A 12,713-nucleotide genomic window follows, 5' to 3' on the forward strand; every position below is an offset into this window, starting at 1 on the left:
TTTGAGGAGTGCAAGTTGATCTCCTGTTACCCCATTGTGGCCTGGAAGCCATTTTTTCCCCATCCCTGACCTTATCATTTATAGAGCATGGACTCTGGAACCAGAATGCCTTAGTTCAAGACCCAGTTTCTCCATTTACTAGCTTTATGATTATGGACAAACTACTGAACCTCACTGTTCCTCAGTTAATCCCTGTCTGTAGAATGGTGCCGATAAGTGTACCTACTTCGATACGGTTATTGTGAAGATTAAGTGATGACACAAGAGACAGGTTGTTTGGTACATCAGTGCTCAGTAGGTGTGTGAACAGCCACCTTCATTCATCACCACTATTTCCCAGCAGCAATCACAGATCTGGTTCAGTCAGGTGTGAGCATTATGACCAAAGCCCACTGGTACCAACACCTGGTGATAATATTGATACCTGGTTCTTGGTTTTAAGTTAGTTTCTCTTTCCTTTTTTTTTTTTTTTTTTTAATGTATGTGTGTTTATTTTTGAAAGAGAGAGTAAGCACAAGCAGGGGAGGGGCTGAGAGAGAGAGAGAGAGAGAGAGAGAGAGAGAGAGAGAGAGGGGAAGACACAGAATCCGAGACAAGCTCCAGGCTCTGAGCTGTCAGCATAGTGCCTGACACAGGGCTTAAACCCAGGAACTGTGAGATCATGACATGAGCCAAAGTCGGACACCACCCAGTGGCCCCTTAAGTTTTTGTTTTTTGTTTTAACATTTATTCATTTTTTAAAAACAGAGTGCGAATGGGGAAGGGGCAGAGAGAGAGGGAGACACAGAATCTGAATCAGGTTCTAGGCGCCAAGCTGTCAGCACAGAGCCCGATGCAGGGCTTGAACTCATGGACTGCAAGATCATGACCTGAGCTGAAGTCGGCTGCTTAACCAACTGAGCCACCCAGGCGTCCCAGCTTAGCTTAGTTTTTCTAACTGATCATGTCCTTGTTGTCAGGGGAGTTAATCCATCCCCTACCCCAGTGTGATCTCACATTAGTTACTTGACCTCTCTGAGCTTCAATTTCTGCATTTGTAAAATCAGAATAATAGTACCTGCCTCTTGGGGCACCTGGGTGGCTCAGTCAGTTGAATGTCAGACTTCAGCTCAGGTCGTGATCTCACAGTCCACGAGTTTGAGCCTCGCATTGGGTTCTCTGCTGTCAGTGGAGCCTGTCTTGGATCCTCTGTCCCTCTTGCTCTGCCCCCCCCCCCCACTTTCTCTCTCAAAGGTAAATAAACATTAAAAAAAAATAGTACCTGCCTCTTAAAGTGGTAGTGGAGAAGAGTAGGGCGTGGCTCCCAGTTAGTGCCTGCTTAGTCACTGGCACCACCATTGTCATCAGCCCCTGAGAAATCGCCATCCAGCATGGGGACAGGATGGTGGTAGGGGTGTTTCAGGGAAACACACCATGTTGGCCTCTATGTAGGAGACTAAATTCTCAGCCTGCAGAGCTCCCTCTCTGCTTGCCATCGCTGAATTGGAACAGGGCAAATTCTCCCTTCTAGCCTTCTTGCTAGGAGGAGGCCAGAGAGTCTGCATAAACTTTTTTTTTTTATATATTTTTTTAATGCTTTATTCATTTTTGAGACAGAGACAGAGCATGAGTTGGGAAGGGGCAGAGAGAGAGGGAGACACAGAATCACAAGCAGGCTCAGGCTCTGAGCTGTCAGCAAAGAGCCCGACGCGGGGGTCGAACTCATGAACTGTGAGATCATGACCTGAGCTGAAGTTAGACGCTTAACCGACTGAGCCACCCAGGCACCCCATGCAGAAACTTTGAACTAAAAATGGCTTGAGGGGCACCCGGGTGGCTGAGTCAGTTGAGTCTCTGACTTCAGCTCAGGTCATGATCTAATGGTTCATGAGTTAATTATCTCTCAGAAAGAATTTATTCCAATGTATTCTTTTTTGAGGCAGAGAACAGTCTAGCAGCTAATAGTGCTGAGAAATTTTTGGCCTTGCATGACATGACTTTTTAAAAAACATCGTTATTTTAAAAATAGTGTAATTATTGATTTTAAGGGGGAAAATGATGAATTTCTTTTCCCTTATTTTTAAAAATTTTAGGTTTATTTCTTTTGAGAGAGGGGAGGGGGCAGACGGAGTGTGAGAAGGGGAGGGGCAGAGAGAGAAGGAAAATCCCAAGCAGGCTCCATGCTGTCAGCACAGAGCCTGACACAAGGGCCTACACCCACAGGCTGCGAGATCATGACTTTTGCTAAAATCAAGAGTCAGATGCTTAACTGACTGAGTCACCCAGGCGCCCCAATAAATAAATTTTCCTATTCCAGTAATTCTTTCCATGATGGTGCATATTTGGCTTTGGCCAAATATCAACTTTTAACACTTGACATAAGTGTGCTTTTGGGATATTTCTGCCCTGTTGCCCATGATCTGCCCAGTTCCACTTGGGGGTCTCCCAGGGTGAATGTTATCTGTCCACTCCAGGAAACACAGTGGCCCTGTCCTTGAAGAAGTTCCTGAAGCAAGACACATACAATGTGCACCTTTCTCTATCTGACCATGGCAACAAGGAACAGCTGACAGTGATCAGCGCCACGGTGTGTGACTGCCACGGCCATGTGGAGACCTGCCCCAAACCCTGGAAGGGGGGCTTCCTCCTCCCGGTCCTGGGGGCTGTCCTGGCTCTGCTGCGTGAGTACCCGTGCCCTCTCCCCTCTCTGGATGGGGTAGTTAGAAGACCCAGTTCTACCCTGGACTGCTGGGACTAAGACATCCCCAACATTGCATATCTGTTCCTGATACTCTTAATTCTAGGAGTGTCATTCAGTCAATGGATGTTGATGGAACTTCTGGAATGTGCCAGGCTTTGGGGATACAGTCGTGAACAGACAGACCCAGCCCAACTGTCATGTCATCTAGAGGCTAGAGCAGTGGTTCTGAAAGTGTGATCTTCAGACCAACGACATTAGAATTACCCAGGAACTTGTTAAAAAGGCCAGTTCTCAGGCCCACTCCTGACCCATTGATTCAGGGACTTAGGGGTAAGACCCAGTAACCTGTGTTTTAACAAGCCCAGCACGGGTTCTGATGTATGCTAGAGTTTGAGAGTCACGAGTCTAGTGGGCGGAAGTGTTTAGTTACAAGCTAGGTTCTTTAAAGGTAGAATCTATCACCTTTGTTTTTTCTACCCTCTGAATTCCTTACACAGAAACACAATCGGTACGAATTCAACAAGGGCGAACTTTAACGAATCCACATACAGTGCTCTAAGCACTGTTTCAGCGCTGGGGGTGCAGCATTTTATAACACAGACCACTCTGTGTCCTCATGGAGCTTACTTTGCATGCAGAGAGCAGACAGTGAATCATCTGGCAGAGAAATAGGTATTGGTATGGAGAAAAAGAAGTGGAGTGAGGAGGTCTGCCATCTTAAGTAGGATGGTTAAGAAAGGCTTTGTTGAGAAGGGATATTCGAATAAAGACCTGAAAAAGGTGAGGCAGCAAATCATGCAGCTATCTCAGGAACAGCAAGTGCAAAGGCCCTAAGGCAGCACTGTGCTTGGTGTGTGGAAACAATAAATTGCTGGAGTGGAAAAAGCAAAGGGGAAAAAAGTAGGAGATGAAGTCAGAGAGGTGATGGTTGTGGCAGAGCATCCTGTTGGGCCTTGTAGGCTATTGTGAGGATGTGATGAAAGGTTTAGAGCAAAGCAGTGATGTGATTTGACTTGAATTTTATAGGATTCCCAGTAAACAGACTGTACAGGGGTAAGGGTGGAGACAGGGAGACTCTTAAGGAGCTATTGCCATATTCTAGGAGTGAGATGGTGAGAGGTGGTTGTATTTCAAGGCAGAATCTATTCAGATTCATATGTGGTATGAAGAAAAGAACCATCAATGATTCTAATACCCAAACAAGTAGAAACTGGAGTTTCCATTAGCCAGTTTGGAAAGGATCATGGGAAGAGAATTGCCAGACGGTCCAAATGGAGATATCAGTAGGCAGACATGTAACTTTGGTGCAGGTGAGAAGTCCACTTCACCTCCTTCCTGCCTTTCCCCAGACTCCGTGAGGAGGAAAAGGGGAGGCAAAGATTGCAGTCCGGCCCACATAAGGTGTGCATGCTGATAACCCACAGACTCCCCAAGAAGGCTAGGTCTGTTTTGACTGGCCAGAGATAGACAGGAATTGTGTAAACAGGCCAAGAAAAGTGCTAAAGCGAAATGGTGGGTGTATCCTGTCACATTGGACAGCCACAGAGAGGACCCTGGGGTCGCTTCTTCATATGGGATTAGCTGGGGGTAGTCCTGGCATTAGGGAGAACAGCTAGGCATTAGGTGGCCAATACTCCCATGTCCACATGGCCTGCCAACTTTTCAGACCATATTACTAAAAGCTAAGTTCCTCTCTTGAAATACCAAAATAGTATTTGCACTTAAGTTCAAATTACTGCACCATATCAGAGTTTCATTGTCTCGCTTTTTAACTTAAAATCTGTGGCTAATGTAGGGGTCACTGGGGACTGAAAAAGAGTCTTGTTGAAAAGTAACATCTGCTAGGAGATTCCCATCCCCATAGAGGAGTGTTTCCTTGAGGACCAGTATCACCGATAAGGGAAGACTGACAATAAATGGTACAGAATTGTTGGTGGGGGGATGAAGTCAGTTTTCTGCTAGGAAGAGGGGATAGTAGACTGAGGCCTGAAGGGTGAGAGCCATGTGTACAAAATGTTCCAGATGAGAAAAGCCCACATGAAGCTCCTGAAGTGGTAAACTGCTAGGTGTTACTTGAGGAACTCCAAGGAGGCAAATGTGACCAGACCCACGTGGGGGTGTAGATGTGTGGAGAAAGACAGGGGCCAATCCGGTACACTTTGATAAGGAATTGGGGGTTTTCCTAGGTGCAGGGGAGCCACTGAAGTGTTTTCAACCCTGGCTGCGGAGTGAAGGGGTCTAAAATTAGATGGGGCGCTAAGGGTTTGGGGCTATTGGCCAGTTCCGTGGTGGTGGGGGGTGAATATTCACACTCCCTAACTCTTGCAGTTCTCCTGCTGGTCCTCCTCTTGTTGGTGAGGAAGAAGAGGAAGGTCAAGGAGCCCCTTCTGCTCCCAGAAGATGACACCCGTGACAATGTCTTCTACTATGGCGAAGAGGGAGGTGGTGAGGAGGACCAGGTGAGGCACTGGGAAGGTCTAAGTGTTGGGAAATGGATGCCTCCAGGGCCACTGGCAGGGATGGTTGGGTTAACCAACTAACCATATTAGCTACGTTGACTAGACTCTGGCCTAAAGCATCCATCTTCATGTAAGATTGATACCTCTTTTCTGAGAGGGTGTCTGGTCTACTGCTGTAGTCCCTTTGGCCCCAGCTAAGGTGACCTTGAGCCTGTGCTTAATTTTGGAGGAGGAGCTGTGGGAACAAGGGCTTTCAGAAATATCTGACAAAGACTATCTTTTAAGACCGACCCATGAACCAGAACATCCAAGTGGCAGGGAAATGGCATGACATACAAATGGTGGAGGAGTTCACTTCTCAACCCCATGCTGTCCTTGACTTTCATGAAGGACTATGACATCACCCAACTCCACCGTGGTCTGGAGGCCCGGCCTGAGGTTGTTCTCCGCAATGATGTGGCGCCGTCCTTCATCCCCACACCCATGTACCGTCCACGTCCAGCCAACCCAGATGAGATTGGGAACTTCATCATCGAGGTGAGGCATAGGGGGCCAGCCAAGGGAAGCCCTTGATTCAAGCACCAGCAGCATGGGGGAAAAAGCATGGGCTTGGAGTCTTGGCTCTGGGTTCAAATCTTGGCTCCCCTGCCAACCAGCTGTGTGACCTCCTGACATTTGGCTAACGTCTGGGCTTCTGTTTTCTCCTCCATAAAACCCTAAGTTGCAGAGTGGTTAACAGTAGGTTAAGAATAATTTATTCATTTATGCAACACACGTAACAGTTGCTTGAAAACTGTGCAGCCAGACTACCTGGGTTTAAATTTTTAAAGATCCCAGCTGATCCCAATGTGGAACAGAGTTGGGGACCCGCTGTTATAAGTCACTTTAAGGGTCAGATGAGTAAGCACCTAGAACAGTAGTTTCCAAACATTGAAGTCTCCTGGGGAACTTAAACTACTGACGTTTCTGACTCCCCATGGAGATTGTGATTTAATTGATCTGGATATGGCCTGGGCTTCAGAATTTTTAAAAGATTCCCGAGTAATTTGAGTCTAGGAACCACTGGCCTGGCATGTAGCATTTATTTTATTTTATTTTATTTTATTTTATTTTATTTTATTTTATTTTATTTAAAAATTTGTTTAATGTTTATTAATTTTTGAGAGAGAGAGGGCGAGGTGGGGAGGGGCAGAAAGAGAGGAAGACACAGAACTCTAAGCAGGCTCCAGGCTCTGCATTGTCAGCACAGAGCCCAACAGGGGGTTCAAACTCACAAACCGTGAGATCATGACCTGAGCTGAAGTTGGACGCCTAACCAACTGAGCCACCCAGGTACCCCTGGCATTTATTAGGTTATGATAGTTATTGTTGATAATAGCTGAGTGTCTCCAGTGTTCTTAATTCTGATCATACATTTATCTGTGGGATTTTGAAAAATAACAATTCCTGGAAACCAGGGATTTCTTTTTAAGACTCCAATTTTTTTTAAAGCTCCCCCAGCTTAAAATCAAATATACAGGCAGGGTTGTGATAACCACTGAACTAAGTACACAGGAAATAAATGATAGGAGCCTCTCACAGCCTGGGACCCCATTAGCAGTAAATGGAGGTTTTTCTTTCCTTTTTTTTCCTTAAGCTCTGCACCCAATGTGGGGCTTGAACTCATGACCCCTAGATCAAGAGTTGCTTGCTCTACTGACTGAGCCAGTTAGGTGCCCTGTAAAATAAAGGTGCTCAGTAAGAGGGAGGGAAGATAGATTGATGGGTTTGGGGAAGCAATGATGGGCAGAGGGCCCAGTGGCTTGTCAAAATACCTCACCCTGGCTTGAACCTTTCTGCTTCCCCTTCTTGCCTTCTAGAAGTAGCCTGGTGGTTAGACTCTATTGTTTAGCATGAGCATATTTGAGAGAGCTGTGCAAAAACAAAAGCGTCTGGGGAAAGTTGCCCAGAGCAGATGGTTTGAAAAGATGCCTTGGAACTAAATACCTGGAACTTTTCCCTCCAGTTAAATGAAGACCATTTCCAGAATGTCTCTGTGTCAGATAGTTTGCAAATACCATGTCATTCCATCCCCACATCGACTGCAGGGAAGGAATCCTATTGTTGTCCTGATTTTACAAATGAGGAAAATGATGTTCCCCTATATGCCAGGCACTATTCTAATACACACTTTACATATATTTACATGTATTAGTGTATTCCTCTAAAACTATTTGAAGTCTCCCGTTTTGGAGACCAGACAAAAACGGCACCTAGAGATAAAAAGGGGTTTGCCCAAGGTCACAAAACTAGTATGTGAAGTCTGAGTTCTGACTCAAGCTGTCTGGTTTCAGAGTTCCTCCCTGCTCTTGACCTGCCACAGCGAGCACCTGCTGTATGCTGGGCTCAGTGCTAAGTATCCATGTGCATTATTTCATTTCACCCTTCAAACCTGCATGGAGGAAAGAGAGGTCTTCACAGATGAGGAAACGCAGGCTCGGCAGGGTGAGCTACCTTGCCCGAGCTCCCACAGCTGCTGAGTGTCTGACCGCCGCTCCTAACCACCTGCTCTTGTCGCCACAGAACCTGAAGGCGGCAAACACGGACCCCACAGCCCCGCCGTACGACTCCCTGCTGGTGTTTGACTACGAGGGCAGCGGCTCTGATGCCGCGTCCCTGAGCTCCCTCACCTCCTCAGCCTCTGACCAGGACCAAGACTATGACTATCTGAACGAGTGGGGCAGTCGCTTCAAGAAGCTGGCAGACATGTATGGTGGTGGCCAGGACGACTAGGCGGCCTTCCAACAGGACCCGGGCTAAAGGTGGGCCGCAGTGGCATTTCCAAGGAGCCTGAGTCCTCTCCTCGGCCAAGAACTTGGGAGCTTGTCAAGAAGTGGCCTTAGCAACTTGGAGGAGAGAGGTGTCAAGTCTGACATTAAGGGGTGGTTTCTGAGCCTTTCAGAATAGAGGGCCATGGGCAGTTTGATTTTACTTCTGAAAACCTCTCAGACTAGGCCAGGGTTGCTTCTGAGATCAAATTTCCAGGAGCCTATAACCTGCCATAAAATGCCTGGTCCTATGTCCTGAGACTGGACAGACTCTGACCCCCCCCCCCCCCCCCCCCGCCGTGATGATGTTTTCTCTGGAATGGACCCAGCTCCTTAGAATGAGGCCTCTTATCACAACCTGGATTTTTTTTTTTTTTTAATTTTTTTTTAAATACTGTCTTCAAAAAGTTAGAGGCGGGTCTTCAGCCGTCCTCTGGATTCCTCCAGAAGTCCAGACCTCAGCTGCTCAACTTACATGCCCTCATGCATTTGTGTCTCTTCTCCAGGCGATAAGGCCTCCTGTTGGAATGAATTACTGCGTTTTTATACTGAGCGCGACTAGGTTGTCCTTTATTTTTTATTTTCCCTATTGAGTGCTGTAGAAAAAGGGTGATGACAATCGTGTAAATGTACTACAACTTTTTTATTAAAGGAATTTTTCCCAGAGGTGCCTGGGGAGTGAACTTTTTTTTATTGCCATTTTATTGCCCTATGAGTCCTATACCATACCATTCACCCACTTCGGTGTCCAATTCAGAGGTTTTTAGAATTTTCCGAGTTTTATAAGGGGAGTGAGCACATCTAACCCTGCTGGCTTCACCCAGCTTTGTCCTGATGATGGAGGAAGCTCAGGATTTGTATACGTGTCCGAGGAGGCCTGATGAGGGTGAGCCTGCCCTCTCTCTGCAAATTCTTTTTTTTTTTTTTTTTTTTTAACCACCCAACGTGGTGCTCAAACTCACAACTCTGAGATCAAGACTCATGCTCTTCTGACTAAACCAGCGAGGCACCCATCTCTCTGCAAATTCTGAGCTTCTCTTCTGTGGGACAGAAACATTAACTCCCTTACCTCCAGGCTGAGCCCCCACCAGGACTACAGGCAACGTCTTTTCTGGAAGAGTGGCTGCTGTTATGTGGGCAAGCATTTCCTCTTCTGTGTGGTGGGCTCTATAAGGAAAGGCCGGGGTGGTGGGGGGGGGGGGGTGGTTTAGGGAGGATCTGATACTGCCACTTCCTAGCAACGTAATTTAATCTCTACTTGCCTCACATTTTTCATGTATAAAATGGGGAATTTTTATGGAGACTGGATGGCTTCATATCTGCCACACTGTAGGTGCAATTTGTGTTCACTGGTAATAGCTACCATTTATTTGATACATTTTAGGGCCAAATACCACTTAACTTCCACTGTTTCCTTTAAACAAATCCTCACAATCACCCTCTGAGGGGATTTTCCTCCTTTAAAGAATGGCCTCATTGTATTTTTTTTTTTTAATGACACCTGATCATCATCAAAATCAAGCCAGACAGAAAATTAGAGAACTCACCCAGGATGTACGTGAAATTGGAGCGATCCCAACAATACACGGATGCAGGAATAAGGATGAAGAGACAGCAGGGAAAGAACGATTCCGTGCGTTCCTTTGTTAAAGCGAAGTTTAACATTTTCTTTGCGATGAGCCAAGAGAGAAGAATCTCAAGTGAAGCCATAGGGATTGCTGAAGTTGAATTAAAAATTTTCTTTCCACAAGAGGGACTAATGCTTTAAAGCACTGGTACTCAGAGTGCAGTTCCTGGACTGCCAGCATCTGCATTTCTTGCCGAATCAGAAACTCTAGGTGGGACCCTGCAATCTGCTTTAACAGGTCTTCCAGGCAATTCTGATGTCCAGTCAGGTTTGCCACCAACGCTCTGGAGGATGTGACTGAGGGTGTCCTAAGTCTCAGATCATGGATGGGAAGTCAAAGGGGAACGAAGTTAAGTGGGAAACCTTCTCATCCATCCTTGGTCCACAGCTCCTTAGCCTGCAGGTCAAGGCCACCTCCTGGCTCTCCCTCTAGCTGCAGCCTCTGGCTCCCGTGGCCTCAGGTTCCCCTGTCTCAGGGCCCTGCTGCTTTTGCTGATAAGGTGAGAGGATTCGGTGTCTCAGCCAGCAAACACCTGCTGCCCCTTATCTTAAACTCCTCTCTGAAAAGCCTGAAACCCTATCTTCAGCTGAGACTAATAATAAAACCAAACAGCCACTGTGCAGCCTGGTCTTCCTCCCCTGGGATTTTTGGAGGGTGTTGAGGAGGAGAAGTGGCCTTTTCTAGCCAAGGCTGGTCTTTGTGGATGGATCTAGATTCCCCTGGCACTGGAACTAGTCACCAGCCTCTGAGTGAGCTGGAGAAAACGACCCTGGGCTCTGGGATGGGGATGGATATATAACATCCCTTGCTCACTCTGGGCCTGCTTCTCATCTGCAAAATGGGATTTTAGGACTCTGGCCTTTAGGGCCTATAATAAGGAATCCAAATAAAGTTTAGCACCCATAAATAACCAGTGTGTTTGGCCCTACCAGTGGGGACCACCTGAATGTTAACCCTTCATATTTTGTGGTACAACAGTTTGGTACACGTCCTTCCAACCTTTTCCCCCCGTGCATTCATTACACACACATTTTGCATTATACCTTTTCACAACAGGGCCTCGGAGGCTGCCTTTCTGCCTATGACATACCCAGTTTGGATGTCAGCATTTATTCAATGTCCCCACCGTCCATGGACATGAATGATTCTACTTTTTTGCCCTTAACAATGTTGAAATAAACTCCTTGGAGCACCCAACTCTGCAGATGCTTCAAAGCCAGTCGTCCAGTGACTAGGAATGAGTCTCACTAGGGTGAGAGGGGCCTGTGGTTCTGTTTGGGATCAAGGCTGCTTGTTTTCCAAGTGGAGGGTTCAGTCAAGGATGACAGCTTGGTGCTGAAAGGACCCCTTGGGCTCATTGTTTTAAGTGACTCCCACCTCACCCTCATCCAGACTTAAAAGCCAAGGTCCCAGATCCCTAATCCAAAAAAGCATGAAGTTGTTGGAGGGGCACCTGGCTGCCTTGGTTGGTGGAGCATGCAACTCTTGATCTCGGGGTTATAAGTTCAAGTCCTATTTTGGGTATAGGGATTGCTTAAAAATCTTACAAAAATGAAATTGTTGGAAATAAGAGTTCAGATGGCCAAGAGACATGCCTGTTTGGCCTCATCTTCCCAGTGTTTCTCCTTAAACCCCCAAATGCAGAGCACTTTGAAAATTGCCCCCAATCCACCCCTGTCATTTTTCAGATAGGAAGAGATACAGGTTCCAAAAGCAAGCACTCCCCCAAGATCATCCAGCAGGGCCGAGATGGGCAGAGCCCAGGCCTCACTTCACACGGTGCGTTTTCCCTTGCTGCTGACCTGAGCTGAGGGGCTGCAGATAGGACCCATCTCCCCAGGTGGGCTTGTCCAGGCCCTTGAAGGGGCCTGAGGAAAATGACCATCATCCTTGGAAGGTGGGCAAGTAGCTGAGGCCTCAAATTCATGGCCTCCATTGCAAGGCATGGACCTTCCTTAACCACAGGCCCACACAAAGGCACTCCAAGAAAGGTCCAGGCAAGGAAATGCCGAAGGATGGCCAGTCGGGAAGGGGCCCTGAGGTCAGCTTGGTGGCCTGCCATTGAACGGGTGGGGGCAATCACTGGAAAGCCCCTTTTTCAGCCCACAGCCTGTATGTCCAGTTTCAAACTCGCATGGGAACTCCACAGGGCCAACTCTTGGGCTAAAGGTAGAGCTACTTCCCGCCTTCCACTAAGGAGCCACGGTTCAGGGCACAGATTCAAATTCTGGCACTTCCAGTGTATGTGCCGTAGACAAACTACTTAGCCTACCCGTGCCTCACTTTTCTCATCTGTAAAATGGTCATAGTAAATAAATTAGTATCTGTAAAATGTTTACAAGGGTGCCTGGCATACAAAGCTGCGTTAAGTGTGATCTCTACTGTGGTGGTTGTTGAGACTGACAGGGCCAGTTACTGCTCCTTTATCTCCACACCCACAGCCTGAGTGGAAACTGCACTTCCCACCTGGAGAGAGACATTCCCCGTCTGCACAAAGTAGTGAGGGCAGCCGTGATTTCTCCGCAAGCCCTTCCCCACATGTCCAGCAGAGGGCACTATTCATCAGAACCGCAGACCGTCCCGAGGGCCTTCCACTCTGGCGACTGAGGGCAAAGTCTACAGGAAGGGAATCTGAGGGCGGAACAGTGTCCCTGGCTGGCACGCACCTTGCAACGGGAGTCTGCTGTGCGCCAGGAAATGCCTTGGACATTTTGGTGACGATAGTGGAGGCAGCGGCAGTCAGTATTGGGCAGTGACTGGCCCTGCCTTTCACGTGGGTGGAGTCAGTTACCTGCATTCTTCCACCAACAGTCCTAACAGGTTTTATGCTTCCCTTTTTAAGAGGAAATTGAGAGTAAAGAGAGTAAAGGCCATATACAGACAATGAATGACCGAGGCAGTTTTGGGGTCCAGGTTTCCTTGATTCCCAGGTATGAGCTCTTTTTACTATTAAGAATAAAAACTCCAAGGCACCTGCCTGGCTCAGTTGGTGAAGCTTGCAACTTTTTTTTTTTTTAATTGCTTTTAATGTTTTTATTTATTTTTGAGAGACAGAATGAGAAGGGGTAGGGCAGAGGGAGAGGGAGACACAGAATCTGAAGCAGTCTTCAGTCCCTGAGCTGTCAGCACAGAGCCCAAC

General features: G+C 47.2%; 1 protein-coding gene and 1 long non-coding RNA gene across 4 annotated transcripts in view; one reads left to right on the forward strand and one right to left on the reverse strand.

The window, feature by feature from the left end:
- The window catches only part of CDH3 (cadherin 3), a 61,031-nt gene extending 52,419 nt beyond the window's left edge, over nt 1-8,612 (forward strand). For all 3 annotated transcript variants that reach the window (XM_019819961.3, XM_006941669.4, XM_019819960.3), the window contains 4 exons: nt 2,454-2,660; nt 5,009-5,139; nt 5,530-5,676; nt 7,702-8,612. In XM_019819961.3, the coding sequence (XP_019675520.2) occupies nt 2,454-2,660; nt 5,009-5,139; nt 5,530-5,676; nt 7,702-7,911 (695 nt within the window). In that variant the 3' untranslated portion in view covers nt 7,912-8,612. The remainder of the gene's footprint in view (nt 1-2,453; nt 2,661-5,008; nt 5,140-5,529; nt 5,677-7,701) is intronic.
- Nucleotides 8,613-8,737: 125 nt separating this feature from the next.
- Nucleotides 8,738-12,341, reverse strand: LOC123382208. The gene is made up of 3 exons (XR_006590237.1): nt 12,241-12,341; nt 9,494-9,614; nt 8,738-9,113 (listed from the first exon to the last, which is right to left on the reverse strand). It is a non-coding gene; the product is annotated as an uncharacterized LOC123382208 (long non-coding RNA).
- Nucleotides 12,342-12,713: the final 372 nt, after the last annotated feature.

Source organism: Felis catus, chromosome E2 (genome assembly GCF_018350175.1).
Source record: "Felis catus isolate Fca126 chromosome E2, F.catus_Fca126_mat1.0, whole genome shotgun sequence".
NCBI classification, from domain to species: Eukaryota; Metazoa; Chordata; class Mammalia; order Carnivora; family Felidae; genus Felis; species Felis catus.